The sequence below is a fragment of the Equus asinus genome, unplaced genomic scaffold, assembly GCF_041296235.1.
Source record: "Equus asinus isolate D_3611 breed Donkey unplaced genomic scaffold, EquAss-T2T_v2 contig_2, whole genome shotgun sequence".
Classification (NCBI taxonomy): domain Eukaryota; kingdom Metazoa; phylum Chordata; class Mammalia; order Perissodactyla; family Equidae; genus Equus; species Equus asinus.
The window spans coordinates 1,228,043-1,253,854 of NW_027224849.1; the positions used below are offsets into that span (position 1 = coordinate 1,228,043).

Sequence of the window (25,812 nt, forward strand, 5' to 3'; positions counted from 1 at the left end):
TATCTTTTTTATTTTATTGAGGTCATAATAGTTTATAACACTGTGAAGTTTCAGTTGTGCATTATTATTTTTCAGTCACCATATGTTGCCCGCAGCCGCAAAGGGCAAGGAATGACAGGCACCACCAAGGCTATTTGGTTGTTTCAGCAATCAAAGGTTTTGGATAAAGGGAAACAGAACAAGGAGTGGGCATAAGGGAGAACAACAAATCGGTACTTACAACATCCACACCACAATCAGCTGGGGAAGTCCCAATAGTTTGTACGGCGGGTGGGAGTGCCGATTGTCCGGGTCTGAGGCAAGGTGTCCTTTCCTCAGTGAGACTCCCAATTGTTCTATGCCTGTGACTCCCTTTTACCCTAAGGTTTCTCTGGGTTCTGACTCAGGGTTTTAGACATTTGGATATTTTGAGTTATTTCTTCTTGTTCCCACAGATGGGGTGCTTCTATCTTTTTCGTTCCCATGGATAGGATGTTTCTAAAGTCCTGTCAGGTGCCCGTCAGGGTGGCCAGCCCAGACAAGGAACATGACACAGGACTCATTCTTTGTAACTTGTGCCTTAGAGTCAGGGCCGAAGTGGCCCTGAGCCCAGACACATTCCTTTGTGTAGGGCCCAGGCCCAGTATCCTTGGAAGGTGGGGAGGTCAATGAACTCTGTGCACCTTATAAATGGTGCCTCTTCACCCCTTGTGCCCACACCCTAACCCCCTTCCCCCTGGTAACCACTAAACTGTTTTCGTTGTCCATGTGTTAGTTTTTCTTCCACATATGAGTGAAATCATATGGTGTTTGTCTTTCTCTATCTGGCCTATTTTGCTTAGCATATTACCCTCCAGGTCCATCCATGTTGTGGTGAATGGGACAATTTTGTCTTTTTTATGGCTGAGTAGTATTCCGTTGTATATATACCACATCTTTATCCATTCATCAGTCGGTGGACTCTTGGGTTGCTTCCACATCTTGGCTATTGTGAATAATGCTGCAGTGAACATAGGGGTGCATATATCTTTACACATTCATGTTTTCATGATCTTTGGATAAATACTCAGTAGTGGAATAGGTGGGTGGTATGGTTATTTCTATTTTTAACTTTCTGAGGAATCTCCATACTGTTTTCCATGGTGGCTACACCAGTTTGCATTCCCACCAGCAGTGGATGAGGCTTCCCTTTTCTCCACATCCTCTGCAACATTTTTTGGTTTTTCTCTTGGTAATTATAGCCATTTTAACAGGTAAAAGGTGATATCTCATTGTATTTTTGATTTGCATTTCCCTAATAATTAGTGATGTTGAACATCTTTTCATGTGCCTGTTGGCCATCTATATATCTTCTTTGGAAAAATGTCTGTTAGTGTCCTCTGCCCATTTTTGGATCAGCTTGTTTGTTGTTGAGATGTATGAGTTCTTTGTCTATTTTGGAAATTAACACCTTGTTGGATTTATGATTTGCAAATATTTTCTCTCAGTTGGTGGGTTGTCTTTTTGTTTTGTTCCTGGTTTCCTTTGCCTTGCAGAAGCTCTTTAGTCCAATGAAGTCCCATTTGTTTATTTTTTTCTTTTGTTTCCCTTGTCCAAGTAAAAATGGTATTCGAAAAGATACTGCTAAGACTGATATCCAAGAGTGTACTGCTTATATTTTCTTCTGGGAGTTTTATGGTTTCACATCTTAGCTTCAAGTCTTTAATCTGTTTTGAGTTAATTTTTGTGTGTGGCAAAAGATAATGGTCTAACTTCATTCTTTTGCATATTTCTGTCCAGTTTTCCCAGCACCATTTATTGAAGAGACTTTCCGTTCTCCATTGTATGTTCTTGCCTCCTTTGTCGAAGATTAACTGTCCGTAGATGTGTGGGTTTATTTCTGGGCTTTCAGTGCTGTTCCATTGATCTGTGTGCTTGTTCTTGTACCAGTACCATGTTGTTTTGATTACTACAGCTTTGTAGTATATTTTGAAGTCAGGGATTGTGATGTGTCCAGCTTCATTCTTTTTTCTCAAGATTGTTTTGGCTATTCGGGGCCTTTTGTTGCCCCATGTAAATTTTAGGATTCTTTGTTCTATTTCCACATCATTGGGATTCTGATTGGGATTGCATTGAATCTGTAGGTTGCTTTAGGTAGTATGCAAGTTTTAACTATGTTTATTCTTCCAGTCCATGAGCCTGGAATATCTTTCCATTTCTTTATGTCATCATCAATTTCTTTCATTTAACGTCTTAAAGTTTTCATTGTGTAAGTCTTTCACCTCCTTGGTTAAATTTATTCCTAGATATTTTATTCTTTTTGTTGGGATTGTATATGGGATTGTATTCTTAAGTTCTCTTTCTGTTAGTTTGTTATTAGAGTATAGAAATGCAACTGACTTTTGTAAGCTGACTTTGTACCCTGCAACTTTGCTGTAGTTGTTGCTTGTTTCTAATAGTTTTCCTATGGATTCTTTAGGGTTTTATATATATAAAATCATATCATCTGAAAACAGCAAGAGTTTGACTTCTTCCTTGCCAATTTGGATTCCTTTTCTTTCTTTCTCTTGCCTAATTACTCTGGCCAAAACCTCCAGGACTACGTGGAATAAGAGTGGTGAGAGTGGGCACCATTGTCTCGTTCCTGTTCTCAGAGGAATGTCTTTCAGTTTTTCCCCATTGAGTATGATGTTGGCTGTGGGTTTGTCATATATGGCCTTTATTATGTTGAGGTACTTTCCTTCACTACCCATTTTATTGAGAGTTTTTATCATAAATGGATGTTGGCTCTAGTTAAATGCTTTCTCTGCATCTCTTGAGATGATCATGTGGTTTTTATTCCTCATTTTGTTAATGTGTATCATATTGATTGATTTGCAGGTGTTGAACCATCCCTGCATCCCTGGAATAAATCCCACTTGATCATGTTGTATTATCCTTTTAATGTGATGCTGTATTTGGTTTACCAATGTTTTGTTGAGGATTCTTCGTCTATGTTCATCAGCAATATTGGCCTGTAATTTTCCTTCTTTGTGTTGTCTTTGTCTGGCTTTGGGATCAGGGTGATATTGGCCTCATAAAATGTGTTAGGAAGTATTTCATCATCTTCAATTTTTTGGAATAGTTTGAGAAGGATAGGTATTAAATCTTCTTTGAGTGTTTGGTAGAATTCTCCAGAGAAGCCATCTGGTCCTGGACTTTTATTTTTTGGAAGACTTTTGATTACTGTTTCAATCTCTTTACTTGTGATTGGTATATTCAGATTCTCTGTTTCTTCTTGGTTCAGTTTGGGAGGTTGTATGAGTCTAAGAATTTATCCATTTCTTCCAGATTGTCCAATTTGTTGGCATATGGTTTTTCATAGTATTCTCTTATAATTCTTTGTATTTCTGTGGTATCCATTGTAATTTCTCCTCTTTCACTTCTAATTTTATTTGAGCCTTCTCTCTTTTTTTTTAAATTAGTGAGTCTGGCCAAGGGTTTGTCAATTTTGTTTTTCTTCTCAAAGAACTAGGTCTTAGTTTCATTGATCCTGTCTACTGTTTTTTTGGTTTCAATTCATTTATTTCTGCTCTAATTTTTATTATTTCCCTCCTTTTGCTGACTTTGGGCCTTTTTTGTTCTTCTTTTTCTAATTCTGTTAGGCGTAATTTGATTGCTTATTTGAGATTTTTCTTATTGGTTAAGGTGGGCCTATATTGCCATGAATTTCCCTCTCAGGACCACTTTTGCTGCATTCCATGTGAGTTGGTATCGTGTATTTTCATTTTTATTTGTCTCCAGTTGTTTTTTGATTTCTCCTTTAATTTCTTCAATGATCCATTGGTTGCTCAGTAGGTTGTTGTTTAGTCTCTGCATGTTTATCTCTTTCCCAGCTTTTTTCTTGTAGTTGATTTCTAGTTTTATAGTATTATGGTTGGAAAAGATGCTTGATATGATTTCGATCTTCTTAAATTTATTGAGGCTTGCCTTATTTCCCAACATGTGGTCCTTCTTTGAGAATGTTCCACGTGCACCTGAGAAGAATGTGTATTCTGCTGGCTTTTGGGTGGAGTGTTCTATATATATCTATTAAGTCTGTCTGGTCTGTAATTCATTTAGTTCCACTATTTCCTTGTTGAGCTTCTCTCTGGATGGTCTATCCATTGATGAAAGTGGGGTGTTAACATCACCTGCTATTACTGTGTTGCTGTTAATGTCTCCTTTTAGGTCAGTTAATAGGTGCTTTATGTACTTTGGTGCTCCTGGGTTACATACACATATGTGTTAAATCCTTTTGGTGGAGTGTCCCTTTTGTTGTTATATACTGCCCTTCTTTGTCTCCCATTGCCTTTTTTTTTTTTTTTGGGTGAGGAAGATTGGCCCTGAGCTAATGTCCATGCCAGTCTTCCTCTTTTGTATATGGGATGCCACCACATCATGGCTTGATGGGCAATGTGTAGGTCCACGCCCAAGATCTGAACCCATGAACCCTAGGCCTCCAAATCAGAGCACGTGAACTTAACCACTACATTACCAGGCTGGCCCCATCTCATTGTCTTTTTTATCTTGAAGTCTACTTTGTCTGCTGTAAATATGGCAACACCTGCTTTCTTTTGTTTGCCATTGGTTTGGAGTATTGTCTTCCATCCTTTTACTCTAAGCTTGTTTGTCTTTAGAACTGAGACGTGTTTCCTGGAGGCAGCATATTGTTGGGTCTTGTTTTCTAATTCATCCAGCTATTCTATGTCTTTTGATTGGGGAATTTAATCCATTTGCATTTAGAGTGATTACTGATATATGAGGGCTTAATGCTGCCATTTTATCACTTGTTTCCCAGTTGTTCTGTATTTCCCTTTTTCTTATCCCGTGTATTTCAGACGGATGATTCAGTTTGGTGGCTCTCTATGATGGTTTTCTCAGTTTTCTGCTTATTTATCATTTGTGTCTCAGTTGTGATTTTTTTAGTGGTTAACCTGCACTTTGTGTACAAGATCTCATAGATGAGATAGTCCATTTCTGATAGACTCTTATCTCTTTTGACTAAGCAGTTTCCATCCCTTTCCCCTTCGCCTTCTGCATTATTGTTGTCACAACTTGTTCCATTTTGTATTGTGAGTTTGTGGTTAAAATGATGAGACTATATTTATTCTTGATATTTTCCTTCCCTTCATCTTTAATGTTATGCTAATCTGTTCTGATAAAGAGTTGCAGTTTTCTGATTTTGTCTGCCTGTTTATCTCCTTGCTGAAGGCTGTGTAAACCCTTTCTTCTTCTTTTCAGGTATGAAGGCCTTCTTGATCAAATCTTGTAGGGGGCCTTGTGGCAATGAACTCCCTGAGCTTTTGTTTATCTGGGAAAGATTTTATTTCTCCATGATATCTGAAGGATATGTTTGCTGGATAGAGTATTCTTGGCTTAGAGTTTTTGTCTTTCAGAATTTTTAATATATCATTCCAGTCTCTCCTAGCCTGTAAGGTTTCTGCTGAGAAATCCAATTAAAGCCTGGTGGGGTTTCCTTTGTAGGTGATTTTCTTCTGCTTTACTGTCCTTAGTATTTTTTCCGTGCCATTAAGTTTTGCCAGTTTTACTAATCCATGCCTTGGAGAAAGTCTTTTTACATTGATGCAATTAGGAGTTCTCTTAGCTTCTTTTACTTCTAATTCCAGCTCTTTCCCCAGGGTTGGGAAGTTTTCAGCTATTATTTCTTTGAACAAGTTTTGTGCTCCATTCTCCTTCTCTTCTCCCTCTGGAATACCTGTATTTCTGTTCACTAAATTGCTAATTTTATCCTCCGTAATATCAGCTCTGTCATTCAAGGTCTCCAAATTTTTCTTTATCTCATTTATTGTGTTTTCATCTCCAACATTTCTGATCGTTTTTTTCTTTATAGTTTCAATCTCTTTTGTGAAGAATTCTCTCCGTTCATTAATTTTGTTCCTGATTTCATTGAACGGTCTTTCTGAGTTCTCATAACTTATTGAGTTTTTTATGATGGCCATTTTGAATTCTCTGTCATTTAGATTGTAGACTTCTGTGCCTTCAGGATTGCTTTCTGAGTATTTGTCTTTTTCCTTCTGGTCAGGAGTATTAATATACTTCATACCATTCAATGGGGTGGATTTGTGCATTTGCATACTGATAGTATCTGGTCATACATTCCACCTGCCACCACTGGAGAGGGGGCAGCACCTGTGTAATCTGAGCCCACCGTGATCCCTGTCAGCCCTGCTTGTCCGAGCCTGGGCCACTTGTTGTGACTGCAGAGGCCCTGTGGGCTCTCCCACCAGACAAGAAAGCGATTATGCAGGAGCTCAGGGCTGCTGCCTGCTCCCACAGTCCCACTGAGTTGCAGTCCACCCCTTGGGGCCGCAGTGGTACTATGGGCATTCAAGGCAGCTGGGAATTTGTTTGCCTGGGTGCACAGCTCCACTGCCATCTGCTCCTAGGTCACACCAGCCATTAGTGCTTTGTGGGCAGGGCCTCCCCACTGGGTCTGAGCCTAGCCATTCCCTGGGACTGCAGTGGCTCTGGGCTCTCCCACCAGACGAGAAAGCGATCATGCGGGGGCTCAGGGCTGCCATCACCTGTTCCTGTGGTCACACCGAGGCACGCTCCCACCCTTGGGGCTGCAGCAGTACTATGGGCCTCCAGCTGGGAGAGCAGCTGCATGCGTGTACAGGTCTGCTGGGGGACCAGAAGAGTACTCACCTATCTCCACCACCTCTCCAGGGGTAGTCCATCCCCCTTCAAATGTATAGCTGCGCAGGTCTCTCAGGCATCCTGAGGTGCTGTGTGGGTATCTTCTGCTGATCAATGAATGACCATTTAGTTGTAGTTCGAAGAGGGAGAGACAAAGGGAACAGCTCACTCCACCATGATGCCGATGTCACTCCTAATTTTCTTTTGGAATCTGCCTAAGGTTTCTCCCAGCTGATGATGAAAAACTAAAACCACTTGTCATTTAAGTGCAGCATCTCAACACCTGAGTCTCAGTTGAGTTGTGCCGATAATGATACTATTTTCCTAAATTCAGAAACTCACCCTATTAAGGGAGAAAACCTGATATCAATTTTTAAAAAACAGTGGGGTGAGAGGAAGCATGACACTGGTTACTGGGGACACTAATTTGTGTTCCCTTTCTAGAGGAGACTGTGTTTTTCATTCCTTCACTTGTCGAACCTTCTCTTCATCCTCAGGAGTTGTGAACAGATGTGTCTACAGCACAACCAAGGCAGCCGTGATTGGCCTCACAAAGTCCATGGCTGCAGACTTCATCCAGCAGGGGATCAGGTGCAACTGTGTGTGTCCAGGTGAGTTAGGCTCCACAGGGCTATGAAATTGTCCTTTGTGACATCCCACTTGCCACTGTGAGAGAGATCTCCATAAGCTTGTTTACTACCTGTTACTGTGGCCTGTCATTGGGACAAGTTCAAAAGGGAAAGAGTCCCATCCTGTTAAGGTAACAGTCTAACAGTCAGTTGGGAGAGAGATCCTAAGTCATCAGGAATAAGCCACTGAGGCAAACAGTTTACATGCTGCTCATGCACGTGGCGGCAATTCTAAACCACTGGGTTAAGAGACATGAGTCACCAGGGCTTACTGTTTTGGAAGCAGACCAGGGATGACTGTGTCGGGGGGAAGATGAAAAGTAGCCCATGCTCACAGGACAGCGGAAGAAAGTAAGAGGAGCCTCCCAGAACACAGGGGCTCTGCCGTGGAAATCACCTGGGTTGGCCCAGGGATAAAAAGGAGGGATTAATACCTTCCTTGATGCTATACAAAGTGAGTCAGCAAACTATGGCCTGCAGGCCAAATCCAGCCCACCGCCTATTTTGTAAATATAGTTTTATTGGAACACATCCACACCCAGTTTGCTTCTTATATTGGCAATGACTGCTTTCATCCTACAACAGCAGAGTTGAAAACAAATGGTTCTTAACACCAAGAATATTTACTGTTTGGCTCTTCACCCAAATGTGCTGACCGCTCATAAAAGAAAGGAGAAAAGCAGAACTTATTAGTAGCAAGGACATTCAATGTGTCCAAACTAAAGCATTCAATAACCTATTTCTTAGGAATGACTTCTCATTTTCTTAATATCTGTAGGTGTGTCTATTAATTAGATATGCCCTTTCACCTGGTTCCACTGACCAACATGAATATAGGCTACCTAAGAAGAATTACTAACTTCCTCTCTGGAAAGAAATGAAATGAACATCCAGGATCCAGGTTTTTCTCAGTAGTTCACAGCTGGTGTGGGGATTGAGGAGGGGAAGCATTGCAGTTCCCTGTGGGACCTTTCACGACCTGGAGGGTATGATAGGATCTGGGGGGGAGTTGACGGGGAATAGGCTGGACAGCCCCACAGGAGATTCTGATGTAATCCAGCCTGGTCTCCCCTCAGGTTGAAAACCACTGATTTATTAAAGAGGGAAGACGACTATATACCTTTTGTTGACACAGAATAACCAATAACCATTTTATAGATAAGAAAGATAAGGTGCGTTTTACTTGAATCAGGCAGTCTCTACAAAGGAAGAAAGCGTTCCAGAGAGGCATGGTTTTCAGTACAGTTTTATACCTTTTTAGAACACAGAACATCCATAAAACACACCCAGGATACATATTCATCAAAGTTTCAGAGAGATACTCAGTTGCAAATTAGCAAGCAGGTCAACATGACCCTGATGTCAGGAAGGGGAACTTATCTTTAAAGAGTTCTGATACTGGTGGGCACAGGAGGGGAAGTGTGCATCCTTATCTTCAAAGAGTGCCTTCTTTTACTTTGAGATAATGCATAATGCCCTCTTTAATGGTTAAGGCAGATGTTTGATAGGCTATAAGTCAGGTGTCTTTAGTTCAAGCCAAATCAGTTTTAAACCAAAATAGCTACCCCATATACCTCAATATGTGAAAATTTCTTGTCACTTTCAAGCTACAGCATTCCCCTTATGGAGGTGTTGTGTATAATTTTTCTTGGACTAAAAAGGTAAACATCGGTAGCACTAAGAAACAGGAGGATACAGAAGAGACAGTTTCACTTGGTTTTAACATACAAACTGGTGATACCTGAGCCTAGCTGTTCTTGGTACCATTTACCCGGTGGAATAAATGGCAAAATGATTTGGAAAATGTGATTGTTTTAGCAGCTAGCCTTTTCAGAAGATTGGAAAATATGTTATCAAATTCTCTGGGACAAGGAACTAGCTGTGACTCACTGAGCCAGTCCCAGAAGGAAACATGATGGGGAATGAGTGTGTGTGGGATGGTGCTGATGGCTGTAGAGTCACAGCTGGTCAGCACGACTTGGGTAGACAGTAGCATGGTGTGTCAGCCTGTGCCATGGACACAGCAGAGTCAGGTGACAGTGGAATGAAGCAGAAGGCATAGGCTTGATCCACAGCTCTCATTTAATGGCCATTCATACTGGCCACATGTAAGATGTGACGCTCATTTTCCTCAGTGGGAGGAAGCTGTAGAAGCTGTAAGGATTTTGAGGAGAGTGTTAGAGAAGCTCAAGGCATCTTGAGCACACTGCTGGTGAAATTTTGGACTTTAAGGAGGCTGTTGATGAGAGAAGTAAGCAAAATGTTGTCTGAGGGGCTGGCCCCGTGGCCGAGTGGTTAAGTTCGCGAGCTCCGCTGCAGGCGGCCCAGTGTTTCGTTGGTTCGAATCCTGGGCACGGACATGGCACTGCTCATCAGACCACGCTGAGGCAGCGTCCCACATACCACAACTAGAAGGACCCACAACGAAGAATATACAACTATGTACCGGGGGGCTTTGGGGAGAAAAAGGAAAAAAATAAAATCTTTAAAAAAAAAAAATGTTGTCTGAAACTGGATACAAGGGGGTCTTTGTTATGTGGTTTCAGAAATTTTATCAGCACTATTGGCTGCAGTGACATGGAAGGTATAAAATGTTTCTAATGAACCAGGCAATGTAGCGAAGGCAATTTCCTCCCAGAGTGGGGAGAGTGCCGCCCCTCCGAGTAAAATGTGAGAGGAGAAAGAAGCTAAAGAAAGGGTTCTTAGACAGAAAAGTGTCAGAAAGTGCAAATTTTGAAGCTTCCCAGCCTCTCCAGAGAAATGGCAAATGGTCATAAATTTAAGGAATTATTTCTGAGCAGACCTCAAATCTGCAGTGCTGTGAGGAGCCCGCTCTAAAGATGGACCTGAAGGATGACTGCAGATCATTTTCCGTGACCGTAGGAAGACCGTGTGGCCTCCTGGAGTACTGTCAGTCAGAAAGAGGCTTCCTGAGAATTTACAGGTTACATACGTTAACAAAAAGAGTCTGGGGAACTTGCTCTGTAGGAAGGTGAACTAAGTGGGGTTGTAAAAATTTTAGTGTCATTCTTATTTTTCTTTTTTTAAGTAAAATATTGTAAATTATATTTTTCAATGAAAAACATGAAACAATGTTAAAATAGGAATTTGAAGCCAATGAAAACTGGCAAGATAATGAGGAAAATTTAGAACCAAGGACTGTGACAAGCATGGAGCTGTCCCTGAGGATTCAGAGTGAACGTGACAGCAAAGAATGGTTTTGAGATCATTGAGACAATGTGGGTCCTTGTACTGGTAAAGAATTGTGTGATATTACCTAGCCCTCAGGGTTGTTGTGAGGATTACTGAGATAATACCTGTAAAACTGCATACAGTCCATAAAGTATCATGTCAGTGTAATGCGACTAAAATGCTGGTGTTTCACTCAGAGTCCCTGCCTAGTGTCATAGTGAATTGTAGTCTGTGCTTTTAAAAATCATGGAAATGCTGTTAAAGAAGTTATAAGCCTATGAATTAAAAGGGCAGGCAGAAGAGGTGAAATTGCTGTTCCAAGTTATGGACAGGATTTCTCTGGTACCTGTATCCTACGGAAAGGAAGTTTAAAGTTGAGTTGCCAATTTCTTTTTCAGTCTAAGTAAGTAACCAAGCTGAATGTCACCCTTTGATTTAGGAACCGTTGATACCCCATCTCTGCAAGAAAGAATACAAGCCAGACCAAACCCTGAAGAGGTATGTCTCCTATTTTAAATGTGTTTAAATCTTTTAGTTAAAAAAAATGCCCTCTTCCTTACGCAGAGTAGACAAATGCATAGAGACAGAAAGTAGAAGGGTAGTAGCCGGGCCTGGGGGAGGGGCCTGGGGAGTTAGTGTTTAGTAGGCATAGAGTTTCAGCTTTGCAAGATGAAGAGACTTCTGGAGATTGGTTGCACAACAGTGTGAATGCACTTCATGCTACTGAACTGTACACTTAAAAATGGTTAAGATGATAAATTTTATATTATGTATATTTCACCACATTTTCAGAAAAATTTAAAAACCCTCTACTTTAAGATTAACTTCCTGATCTGTCACAGTGTCTGTAGGTTTTAGTATAACACAAATAGTTTGAGCAGCGTAGGAGTCACCATAGTCCTGCGTGGCCCACAGTTAATAATATTAATGATACTCTCATGTATCATGCGTGAATAATCGAGGCAGCAGGCCAGTGGCCTCTGTAGATCTCTCTTGCTTTGCCTCCTGAAGGAGCTGCCAGTGAGTTCATACTTTAGCTCACACCACTGATGTCTGGTGTGGTGTCTGGTCACAGGCACGGAGCGACTTCCTGAAGAGACAGAGGACGGGAAGATTTGCAACCGCAGAAGAAATAGCCCTGCTCTGCGTGTACCTGGCTTCTGATGAAGTAAGCGCTATTCTTCCCAGGGAGGTCATTATTCTCAATCACATTGGCCCGCTATTTTTGCTCATCAAGTAATGTCATTTTACAGAGTTACAGCATATGATCGTTAAGTTGCTGCATTTACGAGGTAGGGATAAGTTCTGATTTAATTTGCTCAAAGAAAGACCACTTTGATCTGAGCCACTAACTCTTCCTCATTCAAGTTTATATGTCACCAAATCTTGTAGCAAATAAAATGGAGGATGGAAAAAAATTAAATCACTCAATTTTATGAGAAACAGTTACTTTCAAAAATTACAGTTGGGGAAGCCTTGATTAAGTGTAAATCAAACGAACCTCCAAAATCATGAGAGCTTCAGGTGAAATGGGGAGAGAGTTAACCAGATATAATTGTGTCCAGGAGACACAGAATTGGCATCTGGTGTTCTTAGTTTTACTGGAAACTTATTTAGAAGAATCCCACTGACTCTTTTCCTATGAATTTTTACTGTTTGTCATCATATATGGAAATTCCTAATTCTGTCTCTTTCCACTTTGCATCTATTTAGTAACCAGTTTCTTCCTTTTTTTTTTTGAGGAAGATTAGCCCTGAGCTAACTACTGCCAGTCCTTCTGTTTTTTGCTGAGGAAGCCTGGCCCTGAGCTAACATCCGTGCCCATCTTCCTCTACTTTATATATGTGGGACACCTGCCACAGCATGGCATGCCAAGCGGTACCATGTCCACACCCAGGATTCAAACCAGCGAATCCCGGGCCGCTGAGAAGCGGAATGTGCGAACTTAACCACTGCGCCACCGGGCCAGCCCCCCAGTTTCTTCCTTAATGGCTATTGTATATTTTTAAATGGCTTACAACTGTGAAGGCAGAAACTACATTTATAAGGAATAGAGCACAAGAATATCCCCCTATGTTATGTCTTGAAATGTTACATGCCCTGGAAACTAACGTGTGAGCAGAAAGAAGGAAAAGGGAGCAGGCAGGAGAGAGGTGTGTCACTGGCCACTTAGCTCCTCTTTACAGTGATTTGGTGCACATGAGGTGGTTGATGAATGTGGCAGATAGAAGGGTTGAAATGTTTTAGTGACAGAGCAGTTACTACTTGTCAGAACTATTACAACAGCTGTTAATAGCTGGGGAAATTGCTAGGCATTTGATTAATGGAGCATACATTGGCTTTTGTGATTTCTCTGAATCTATATCTTCAGAAGAGCTCACTTGATTTTGAGGTACTGCTGATAAGCTAAATTGTCCTTGTTTAGCCAGAACTTAAGTTACCAAATATTTAGAAATGTTCTGGCTTGAAATGTGCAACAAAAGGACCATTGGCCTTTTAGAGGAGACCAGAGGAGTCCATATATAAAACAGAGAACTTGCCTTTTTAAAAAAACTTGAGGGAATTGGGGTTGTTTCTTGATAAACTGATTTATCTGCTTTATATGATCCGTTTTCATATATTGAACTTGGGGCCAGCCTGGTGGCGCAGCAGTTAAGTTTGCAGTCTGCACTTTGGTGGCTAGGGGTTCACTGGTTTGGATCCCAGGTGTGGACCTATGCACCGCTTGTCAAGCCATGCTATGGCAGGCATCCCACATATAAAGTAGAAGAAGATGGGCATGGATGTTAGCTCAGGGCCAGTCTTCCTCAGCAAAAAAAAAAAAAAAAAAGAGGACGATTGGCAGTAGATCTTAGCATAGGGCTACTCTTCCTAAAAAAAAAAAATTTCTGTTCTTCTATTATGATGTCTTTCCTTCTTGCCTCTTCCATTGTCTCAGGCTTTAGATGAGTTTAAAACTAAGAACACAAATTTGAGTCTTTATTATCCATGTTTAAGTTAAAAGACTGTTAAACCTCTACCACAAGGATCACTTCACCTTGAATTCTTTAGAAAATGAAAAATTCTGTGGGGAAAAAACAGTAATATTTTTAACTCCTTTAGTTTTACACAGATTTAGATGTCTGAAGTTAGTATAGAATATTTTTTTGTAGTTCAATAGATAAATATTAGTATTCACATAAATTTTAAAAACACATTTAGCATGCTCCAGTTCGTGGAATTACCTGTGTATGTTGACCAACTAAATATACACCATCTTTTAAAACAATTCTATTTGTAAATTGACACCACCACTTTATGACTGACACACTTGATTATGTTCAAAAGTTTATTAGTGGCATAAAACTCAGCTAGTTTAGAATAGTTCTGAGTCTCAAAATTAAAGTGTACTATTTTAGCCTCGACTTTATCCTAATTTGGAGAATGGGTATATATCACCAAACTGCTTAATTTTCTGATTCTGAGACCAAATACCTAATAGCCCCTGCGTAGAATGTGATACATGCTCAAACACCAGCTAGAGGCCACTTAGCTCTGGATCACAAGAACACTCAGAAGTTTTAAATCACCCGAAACTTAATTCTAATTTTCCTAAATTCTGTTTGTTAAGTGAAGTTTCCTGTTACCAGGAGAGTAAATTGTTTAGTTATCTCAGTCATACAAAAATTGAAGAAACACAACCTGTGTTAAACCTGGCTAATTGTTGGGTCTCCTTGTGTTTATCACTACAGTCTGCCTACATCACAGGTAATCCTGTCATCATTGATGGAGGCTGGAGCTTGTGATTCAGGATCTCCTTGCTGGGAAGGCAGGCCCTTCCTATACACTGTAAACCCGGCTATGAAGAAAACTCACTCATCATCTCTTTCCTATTAATGGAATATTAATGAAAACAAGCCCTTTTTAAGGATGTCATTGTTCACAAGAATTTGATTCTTTAAATATATTAATCTCTTTTGAAATCATTGTAGCTTAATAACATCACTGCAAAAGAATAGTTTTTAAAATAAGCCTCAATTTGTAAGCATATAAAATTAAAATATGAAGGAAAAAAGTAAGTTTTTTAAAAGAAAAGTGTATTCATTTCTATTTCCCAATATTCAGATGTTTTTGTTCAGGTCTGCATTGGTCTGTATGTGGATACTAATTTAAAATTTTTACACCGTTATAAATGAACAGCAAAGGTAGGAAGGAGTTTGGCTTCACTAACTTATGTTAAAAGAACTATAGAATATTCAGAACTATATGTTGGTCTGTTATATAAAATAAAAATAATCATCAGGTGTTTATACTTAATGGATGTTAGCACTTGGAATTAAGTACTATTTGCTTAGTCTAACTAAAAGATCTTTATTAAAATAAACAATGACATTTGACATGAGCCTAAGAAACATAATAGTTAACTAACGCAGTGATGCAGGCTTGGCGAGCCGAGGAGTCAAAAGAAAGATTTCTTGGACTCTCGAGGTCTGGCAGAAGTGCTCTTTTATTAAGAGAATAGCATGGAGTAGCATGGGGACAGGACCCATGGACAGTGAAGAGCTGCAGGCATGGGGACAGGACCCAGGGGCGGTGAAGAGCTGCAGCATGGGGACAGGACCCAGGGGCGGTGAAGGGCTGCAATGGGTTGAGGGTAGGGCTAAATTTATAAGGCATAGGTATGTGAGTTATTTCTTTACAAGACAAAGGAAAGATCATGAAAAAAATGTTAAAATGGTGTCTTTGCAGGTGGCGTCTGGTTATTGGGTGGTCCTAGAACTTTGGGTAAGAATCAGATCAATGAGGTCAGGATGTCCTGTGCTTCCCGGAGGATGATGTAGATGGGTATGTAGGCCAGGACGCCTTGGGCTTCTCTCCAGCGGGCAGCCTTGATCTGCATCAGCAGTATCATCAGTTTGAGGGATATTTTTTAGATTAAGTATAGATTTCTTCACCAAATTCCAGGATAACAGACAGGAGGATATAAAACTTAGAAATAGTCTCTGGATAAATAAATATAAATGAATCATATAACAGGAAACAAAACTAAAGAAAATAAAAGTTCCAAGAAAAAGTTCAAGTAAATTCATGTATGAGAGAGTACTAGGAAGTTTTTTCTTGTTCTTTTAGTTTTAGCGTTTTGTGTTTGTTTTTTATTTGTAGCTACCTCAAAAGACCAAATGGTATGATGCACATATAGATAATAAATGAGCAGTCTTTTCTCTTAGAATGTTAATTAATATTAACAAGGAAATTTTTAATGGACAATGAAAGGATAACATTTTGTTATAATAATTGCAGTGGATTCTAACATTAACACATGACCCTCAGGGTCAGTTCTCTCAGAGCTAACTGTGAACTATAAAACAGTGTCAACAATAAAAGTAAACTGGAGCCCAAAAGTTCATGTTCTCTAAAGTAAGGTTAATTAATCAGGTTGATGGATCAATGAGGAGCATATGACTGAAAGAAAAGGAAAAATACATTTCACTCCTGTGGTAAGAGGAAGCTGGATGTCACCAGAAGCCTTTCAAGCTTTAGGGAGGAAAAGTCAGTGTAGGAAAATAACCATTGTAGACGGCCTGAGCCAGGTCATGGGACGGGACTTGGGTTCCTCCATCCTGTCCACAAAGGAGCACCTGAGAGACGAGGAGGAGCGGCTCCTGTCTGCTGGGGACGGTCCTGGACACTGTCTGTCTCGCCTGAACAGCGGTGATTAAAACTGGCAGTTGCTTAAAGGAGTAAAAAAACAGGTAAGAAATTCTTTATTTCTGAAGGACATGGAAATGCCCCGGAAGGGGCGCGCGCCCAGGCTCACACTCGGGTGGCGGGGTCGATCAGGGAAGGCAGACCCGAAGCGGAAGGGAGGGGAGGGGAGGGGAGGGACGCGGGCTGCCGCCGGCACCGCAGCATCCACGCGGGCCAGCGGGAGGCTCGAGCCAACACGCGGCCGAGGGGACGAGCCGCCCGCCACGCCGCTCGCTGCAAGGGTCCTGTTCTCGCGGCGCCTCGGAGAAGACGCGCCGCGGTGCGCCCGGAGCGCGCGACGGCCCGGCCCAGGAACCGGGCTCCCCGCCGCGGGCTGCCGGCCCGCCCTCCCCGCGCGGCCTCGCCCGACCCTTCCCGCCGGCTCCCCGCCCGCACAGCGCCTAAGGCCGCCAGCGCCGCGCCGCCGAGCCCCGGACCCGTGGAGGCCGCGGGCCCGCCCGGGTCTCCCGCGCCGAGAGGGCGGGGCGCCGCCTGGGGCGATGCGTGCGGGCGCCCGCCCGGCCGTCCCTGGGCCGCGGCGCAGCCGGGTCCCCCGCGGGCCCGCCCGTCCCTGAGCCGCGGCGCAGCCGGGCCCCCCGCGGGCCGCGAGCTGGGCCCCCGAGACGCCAGGGTAAGCGGAACCGGCGGGGCCTCAGGGCTTGCGGGCCGGGGGCGCGGAGGCGGGCGCGGCCCTGGGGTGCGTGGCTGTGTGCGCGCTCACTTGTTAGTTGTTGCTGCCGTGGGTTTCTCTCGTTTATTTTAGTTCTTAAAACAACCGGAGGGTGTGGCTCCTGTGGGCCGAGGTGCCGCTGCGCCCAGACGCCGCCGCTGGAGCCGGCACCACTGTCGAGTTGGGGGCGGCCGTGCTGCCCGGGCCTCCCGCGGGGGCGTCAGCGGCCCTGCAGCCGGCGGTGCGGGCTCTGCCGCCGGGGCTGCGTGCGCGCTGCGGGGCGCGGAGAGATGCTCCTCTGCCTTCTGGCTCTTCTGGCCGCTCTATGATCAGATCGCCACGAGAGACTCTAACGGGAGAAGGAAAGCCTAATAGCGTGTGTACACGAGAGAAACCCAGGAAAACAAGTAACTTGCCAAAATGGCCGAGGCCCTCGCCTTAAATGCCATCCTCAGCTGAAGACAAAAGATGTTGGGGGTGGGGAGAGCCAGGGGCTTCAGAGGGTAGGAAGGCAGTTCACAGGTAGGAGAAAAGGAGCAAACATTTGGAAAACAAGTGTTTGGCCACGCAGAAACAGAAGACAGAGGGGAGCCCAGCAAACAGGCTTTTCTAGGCTCCTCCCGCTCTACTGCCTCGTTCTTGTCACACCAAGGTGACATAGCTCGCTTCCTGAGACAGGTTTTTGTATCACTTTTAGGCGCTTAAAGTGAAGGTAACAAGAAAAACCTCTGAGTCTTTTTTTTCTTACAAATAATCCTAAAATAATGTTCATGTTGAAAGAACACATTTTGGGGTCACACATTTTGTTCCGCTTCAGTACACTCTGATGCTTGCACAACAAAATTGCCCGAGAACGCATTTCTCAGAACTATCAACATGTCAAGTGACTGTACTTCCCAGGCAGCAGCCTGTTATCTCACCCTAGAAGCTGGTGTACTTGTTGCCCTAGAAGATTAACAGCAGGAAGCCACATTTCCTTTAGCCTCCGGTCAAGAAATGGATAACATGAGTGGATAGAGAGAGGCAGATACCCTACTGAGACAAGTCAACCTCTGTTTCCACTGAAAGACTAAAAGCCCTTTTCAACCCCACTCCATCTCTCTAATGGGGCCTCCGCCTGAAGTTATTGCTGCTACAAAGTGCTCTCGTGAAATTCTAGTTTACTGTTTCTCTCCAAGTCAAGAATGTAACGTTTCAATTCAGCAAGTACCCGTGTGTCTTCTCTGGGCCACGCAGGCATGGGGACAGGAGATACAAATATGAATTAAATAAAGTTTCTGCCATTCAGTAACTCAAAATCCAATGGATCAGAATATACCTAACAAAAAATTAGGTAGTGGATTCATGGTATGCTAATGATGTGAGCAAAGTGACTGAATCGCATAATATATTTTCCAGCATATTTTGCCTGTATTTTTATTTTTTAATTTTTTCCTTTTTTTAGGATTTCCCTAGAAGGCATTGTAGAATAAGTGGGAAAAGGTCGATGATGTAGGTCTGAGCCCTGGGGCCTACACCAAAAGTTGCTATCCTGGATGTGGAAGTTTGGCCCTCACATCCATTCCTGCTTGCTTCTTGTATGCCTCTTTGTACAGGCGAAACTGGAAAGCTAAAGTATTTCCTAGACTCCCTCGCAGGTAGAGTTCTGGATGTAAAATTAGCGTCTGGCAAGTAGATGACTTGCCTGAGATTTCGAAGGCAGGGATGAGGCAGAGGCATCTCCCTGCTATTTTTGGCGAATTTCTGTTGACAAGGACGGTGCAGGAGATGCGAGTGTCCAGTCTCCAGAACTGTGGGTGTTGGGAGGGCCTTACAGCAGCAGGGACAGCCAGGTCAGCGTTGTCGTGTTGAAGCACCAGCTCTCTGGCTGTCCGGAGGTGGTTGAGGGAGGTGGGAAACATCTTCTGTGTTCTCTGTCCAGGCAGCTTCCAGATCCCAGCCTCTCTGGGTCTCAGCTACAGTGTTGTTCTTGAACGCTGTAGTCCCTGTGGGGTCTCCTGATTGAGGCAAAAATAGTACATTCCCCAGTGGTTCAGTTACTAGTGTTCTAGAAGTCCTTCCTGGAGGCCCAGCGTAGACCCTGCTCTCTAGCCCTTTCAACAGTTCACTCAATTCCCTGTAGAATCTCTTTCTGCTTAAAATACCTGGAGTGGTTTCTATTTTCTGCGCTGACTCATTAATATGTTTGCTCTGTAGCCTCCAAGAGTCATCTAAACCTAATCTCTTCAGTTTCTTTTGATGGGAAGTGAAGACATGAGATGAGGCCCAGGGGCCTGCAGTGATCTGATGCCTTCAGCTGGGCTGTGCCCTCACCGGGTGCTGCAGACCCCACATTGAGTTTATCCCTGAAGGTATTTGAGTTTGTTACGCATAGACTAGATTATCTCTGACATCTCTTGCTGTACAAATATAATGTAAACGCCTTCTTCATTTAAAACATTTACAGAATGTATTCTGTAACAAGAAATTGTTGAGTATCTGGTTCATGCCCAACTGTTTCCTAGTCCTATTGATAATTGATAGGCTGCTCACAGACCCCAATGATAGAACAGATGTTTCCTCTAGGGGAAAGGGTTTACATCTTTTGCACACAAAGCCTAGGAACACAGTATGTGGGGAATGGAGCTGCCTGTATATGCACTTGTGTGAGGCGGTGGTGTTCTCAGTGTTTTTAGAGTCATGTATCCTGCATGTTAAAGAAAGCACAATTATGATAAGTTCTAAAGAGTTTTTAACAGCTTTATAAAGTTATTAAAGATATCTTGTTGATATCATAAAAGCTCTTTGCCTTTTTCGAAATCCATTCCTTTATTTTTCTGTGGTTTACATGAAGGACTGAAAGGTTTGAATTTACCAGTGTCCCTTCAGCACATGTATGCTTTCTTCTCAGGGAAAATCCTATAAAAGGAGGAGAAAGCATTGAGGGGACTATTTTGGGACTGCATGATGTACTTAGTACTTTTTTAAGATTTTCTGTGACATAGGCATTTTCACCATTTTACTGATGAAGAAACTTATCTGTACTGGTTAAGTAACTTGCCCCAAATGGCCCAACTAGGAGGCAGTGACACAGGATTTACAGTAAGGATTAATCCCATTGTCCTCTAACCACTCCGCATCTTGCCGTTTATGGCGTAGTTGATGCAGATATACACAGAGTTCCCTACAGACACATTCTCTTTCACCTCTCATCCTTTAATCCTGTGGTTTCTCTGCCTGTACTGGTCTTTATTTTCTTCACAAGAGTGGGTCCTCTTTCAAGGCTTGACCCCAGCCAAGTAGGCAATACCTCCTTTCTCCGTTTAACTATGTGACTGTACTTCTCACATCACAATTAAATTACCTTGAGGTAACACTAGCTGCTATAACAGATAAACTCAAAATCTCAGTAACAACACAGAGGCAGCTTATTTCTCCCTCATGGAAAGTTCAATCAGGTGTTCAGCTAGTGGCCTTCTACTCAGTGATTCAGGAACCCACACTCTTTTTATATTATGGCTGTGCCATCCCCTAAGACCGTCGAGTCCTTAGTTTCCAGGCAATGGACAGGAAAAGAGAGGGTATGTGGAAGACTGCATGAGAGGTTTCTTACAAGTGAAGAGTAGAAGTAGCAGACATTGTTCATGCCCACGTCCTGTGGCCAGAGCTCAGTAACATGCCACACTGACTTGCAAGAGAGGCTAGGAAATGTCAAATACCTGTGTGCGCAGGCAGCAGGGGAAACTGGTTTGATGAACACATATCAGTCTCTGTGCCTCCCTTAAAGAATAGAGACTGCATCTCAGTCATCTTGGTATCTTATCCAGTGAAAGTCTGATGAACGTCACTGATTTTGAAGTGATGGGGTTGCTGTCTTATGTGCCCCAAATTGAAACTTACTACATTCTATTATGGTTGCTTAAGGAATGATCTGTCATTCTCTGATTAGGTTTTAACCTCTGAGTAGAGGAACTATGTCAGACTGTTTACTTTTGAATCCCCAGCACAAGGACTAGAACATAGCAAGAGCTTAATAGATGTTTGTCAAATAAGTGAGTGAGTCCTCAGAGAGAAGAAAGAGGGACAGAGCTAGTCTATGTGGAGTTAGGAAATACTAATTGAGAAGGTGACTTGTAAGTTAAATGTTGAATGACTGATAGAATTTTACCAAGTAGAGAGAGCAAAAAGGAAGTGCAGGCAGGGATGGTAGTGGTGTTGTGTTACTGTTTTGTTTGTTTCATGGGTAGAAATTTAGAAAACAATCACATGTTTATAAGCCCAATTTTTTTTAATTCGATATTCAAATATTACAAATGAACTTCAGGGATGGGGAGGGAAAATATACAACTTTACAATGTATATGATCTCTATTGACTAAAAGGGTGGTCCTAAAAACCTTGGTATTGGTCTTTAGCTACTAAAATTGTTATTTTCGGTTTATTTGTTGAGATATATCAATACAAAGGCAGTGTTCTGGTTGTGTGTCCTCTGAAGATTTTGCACCATGTCAAGAAGCTAGGGAGATAGATATGTGTGAGCCAAAGGTCCCTCATCACTGCTCCTCATCAGAACTTCTCAGAGCTGGCTCTGCGTCAGAATCACCTGTTGGATTGGTTAGGGTGCTTTTGGCTGCAAGTAACAGGATATTTGGCCAAAATTACTTTCAAAAATACAGGTTTAATTTTTCCCACACAACAAGATGTCTGAAGGTAAGCGCGTCCAGGGTTTGTTCGGTCCCCAGTGATATCAGGCTCTAGGTCACTTTCTATGAGCCAATCTTGCCTTTTTCTTCATGGGTGAATGATGGCTGCTAGAGTTCCAAGAAACATAGTGCCCCTCCACAGCTCCATTTCCACACACACACACACACACACACACACAATTTAAAGGCACAAAGAGGAGAGGGTTCTCTTGCTTCCCTGTCTTTTTATTAGGAGTCTTACCCAGTGGCCTCCAATAGCCTTGCTCACAAACTTCATTGGACAGAGTGAATTACGCTCAGCTCTGAACCACCAGCCGGCAGAGAGGAATGGTGTTAGAGAGATTGATTTAGCCCAGTTGTGATTTACCCCTTGGGGTGGAGGAGGGCCCCACCGGCATGCCTGAGCAGTGGTTTTAGGTAGTTAGTAAGTCCTGTCTGCCACACTTGGGGGGTTCAGTCTCTGGAGATTCTGATTGTAGTAGGCCTAGAAATAATATTTTAAACTTTCAATTAAATGCTTTTTTCCTAGGTGAGGAGAGAGATTACAAAGGAGAAAAGCAAGTACTGGGTCCTTTCTTACCTAGGGATAATTTCCTTTCATTCATATCTCATTATACAGTGTTTTACTTTACGTGTCTGTATCAGTTAACCAAACAGCAGAGCAGTTGTTTTTCTCTGATAACTTGGTCCCATGTGGTTGGCACGCTAACACTTTCAGATGAGGTCGTTCTTGTTCAGGAAAACATTCTCAGTCGTTTCAGTACTTATTTATCAAGGACATTTTAAGCCCTACTCTTCACTTGATCTGAATTCGTCACGGCTGGGCAGTGCTCCTTTTGGAAAATGAGCCTTAGATCAGAGTTGGTTAGCAGGACCCAGGAACTGGAAGGTTTCTGTATGTTCTATATAGAAGTACTGCGTGAGACTGAGAACCCCCCCTTTCAACACGTGAATGGATAAACCCCGAAGGTAGGTGATGTTTATCATTGTAATCATTATAGAAGGCTTCACGAACAGTCCTGGAGATGCTCCTTCAAATGTACGAATACAGCACATATTGTACTCCAACAATATATGTAAATTCTCAATAAGAACATCCCAGTAAATGTTGGACAGTCCATATCACAGACAACAAACAACAGGAATAATCAGCCTTTATCCATGTAATGATCTTTTAGCAGTAATTCAGTCGATAGCAGTAAGCCTTTGGACATTTGCAAATCATAGTTCTTTTATTTCCTCTGAAATATTACTGAAAGCACTTTTTTTTTTTAAGGAAGATCAGCCCTGAGCTAACATCTGCCTCCAGTCCTCCTCTTTTTGCTGAGGAAGGCTGGCCCTGAGCTAACATCCATGCCCATCTTCCTCTACTTTATATGTGGGACGCCTGCCACAGCATGGCTTGACAAGTGGCATGTCGGTCCGCACCTGGGATCCGAACTGGGGAACTTTAGGCCACCGAAGTGGAACGTGTGAACTTAACCACTGTGCCACCAGGCCAGCCCGCAGAAAGCACCTTTAAACATTTAGATTAATAAGATAACCTGAAAAAGAGAAGGCTGATTTAACAAACATCTCCTCTATGTGAAAGCGTGTTTACAAAAGGGTTTTAATTGTGCTTCACTTGCCAGAAGGAGCAGGGCAAGTGATAGGCTCCTTCAGCTCCACCTTTTCTCTGTCCCATTTGTTGGGTTTCAGGAAAAGGTTTCATTTGGTGAAAGATTTTTGGCTTAAGAAATATTTGAAAACTGCTGTAGAAGATTCTAGGCAGTTCTCCATTTTCTTAACCACAAAAACAAAAATGACCTTAAATTGTAGCGGGTGGGATTAAGTTACCTAAAGTCAAATGACGAGATTCTATCTCTGAAAAATAGTGTTACCAAGGAAAGCTGTATTCCTTTTCTCTAAAGCTTTAAGAATTGCATAAATTTTTTCAATGTATTTTAAATTGCGTAAGAAAGTCTTCTTGTAAAAATCCTAACAGTACAGAAATATAGAGAATGAAAATGAAATTTCAACCTCTTCAATTCCATTTTCCACCCCAAAGGCAACTACTATTAACAGACCTTTTTTCTCTATTTACATCCATACTCATATACAGAACTGCTCATCTTCTTGATGTGCAGTTTTCTCTCAGGTTTGGAGGAAAGACTAAGGAAACTGTTCAGGTCCACAGCTCTATGATTTTGGTGGCATATATCCATAATACTGGAAAGCAAAGCTCAAATTGAGCCAAGATTGTTTCTAAGTGTTTGGGTCAGTCCTGTAGGAAATTCTCTATATTAAGAATGCTAGAGAGTCAGCAGCCGTTGGCGTGTGTATGCAGGTGACACCTGACCTACTGACCTACATGCAAGTGGACAGGCAGATGGTCTTAGCAGCCACGTCCCTGGGCTCAGGTCAAACCTCCTTCTTCTATTGAAATCTGTATTTGAGTCACAGAATTTGATTAAATTCATGTTATTTACTGAATTTATGAAATCTATAAAATTTCACCATTTGACGCAGGATAGGTTTTTTTTCCTAATATAGTGTACAGGTTGTGATATCAGTCTGAATAAGGCACTACCTTGATGGAGAAGCAGAAAAAAACTTGTTTCTGTGTATAGGCGCTTTTATCTAAAATATCTTCCGAGTTCTCAGTGTAATTTTCTGATAAACAAAAATCTCTCAAAGCCTCTCAGCTTAACTGGATTTTTTTAAAAGAAAACCTCCTTAATTCTTAGAATCTTAAGACATGGTTAAGTGGCAAGGTGTCAGCCAGTTAACTATTAATTGAGAATATGTAAATAATATTTGTCATGAGAATAGGACAAAAGTTCTTGTTCCATTCATTTTGTCACCAATGTTGTACAACCATTTAGGTTAGTACAATTTTTTATTCATAATAAACTCTATTAACATTTCTAACAATGGGAAAGAGTAAAGCTGAACATAATACAAGGTAGAAAATAAAAATATTTGTATTTGCTTGTAGAAGATGTTTTCAAACTTCTTGTGGAATGTGTTTTCAAACTTAGAATTAACTATGAGTATATATGAGTGGGATTTTAAATAAAATATTATAGCAAAAATGTAAAAATATAATATAGTGATTTGGTAGAGATGCATGAAGTCAATGATACAGATTAAAGAACCAACTCATTTCACAAGTTTTTACACGGTTTTACTGTGAGGCTTGGCTGACATTGGCTATTAGTTGAAAAAGTTACTTAGCTTCTCTAGGCAGTAGTTTTCTCATTTGAATGTTAAAGAGATTAGACTAGGATATTTCTAAAGACCTTTCCAACTTTTTTTATACCATTACCCTGTGATTCTTAATTTCTTGGAAACCACCTAGTTTCTCTGAATTTCCCCACTTTTTCATTTTTCCATCCCAGATACTCAGCATCTCAGATGCTTAACAGCTCTTAAAACTTCCCTGGGACTGAGGACTTCAAAAGTCTTCCGTGAACACAATGAAAAAATAATTAAGGTCCATTAACTAGAGTATTTTATTTAACCAACATTGTTTAAAGAAAGAGCATTTCACTTAAATTTATTTTTTGGATAACTGACACCTATTTTATTGAATACCAGATTTTTGCTTATTTTAACATTCTCTTTAAAGAAAATCTCTAAATTGTATTATATATTTTAATGCCTTTAATAACAGAAAATATCTCCACATCATTTTCTTTTCTTTTCTTTTCTTTTTCTTGGAGATGTAGAATCACCTTTCTAAACATCTCTTATAATACTGGGGATCTTTCAGGGCAGTTCAGGTATGAAGGTTCTTATGAAGGATGCATTTGGTGGCAAGTGACAGGAACCCAGCTCGAACTGGTGAGGAATTAATTGGCTCACCTAACTGAAAGGAGCTGCTTCTAGGTGTACCAACAATATGAGTATTAATCTGGAGCTCTCTCTCTCTCTCTCTCTCTTTGCATATTCAGAATCTGCTTTGCTCTATGATCATTCTTTGGAAGGCTTTTCTTATATGTCACAAAGATTGTCAACAGCAAGTCTGGGCTTAGCAACTCTAAAAGAAAGCAAGCTCTTTCCCAGTGATTCCAGGAAACACCATAAAGCTGACTCTCATTAGCCAGGTATGAGTCACTTGCTCATGCCTAGAACAGTCAGTGTGACCAGGGAAGGAGCTCCTCATTGTCTAGGCCTGTCCCCCTCTCTGGAACATTGGTGCAGTAGGGGGTTGGGGAGGTGAGGATGACGTGAGCCTCACATGAACCATGGATGGAGACTAGGGGAGCTGTGGATTCCACAAGAGAAAATTA

General features: G+C 41.9%; 1 protein-coding gene across 1 annotated transcript in view; it reads left to right on the forward strand.

The window, feature by feature from the left end:
• The window catches only part of LOC139043309 (dehydrogenase/reductase SDR family member 6-like), a 30,244-nt gene extending 14,731 nt beyond the window's left edge, over positions 1 to 15,513 (forward strand). The window contains exons 7-10 of the mRNA XM_070503543.1: positions 7,137 to 7,250; positions 10,900 to 10,958; positions 11,536 to 11,628; positions 14,192 to 15,513. Coding sequence (XP_070359644.1) covers positions 7,137 to 7,250; positions 10,900 to 10,958; positions 11,536 to 11,628; positions 14,192 to 14,245 — 320 coding nt within the window. The 3' untranslated portion in view covers positions 14,246 to 15,513. The remainder of the gene's footprint in view (positions 1 to 7,136; positions 7,251 to 10,899; positions 10,959 to 11,535; positions 11,629 to 14,191) is intronic.
• Positions 15,514 to 25,812: the final 10,299 nt, after the last annotated feature.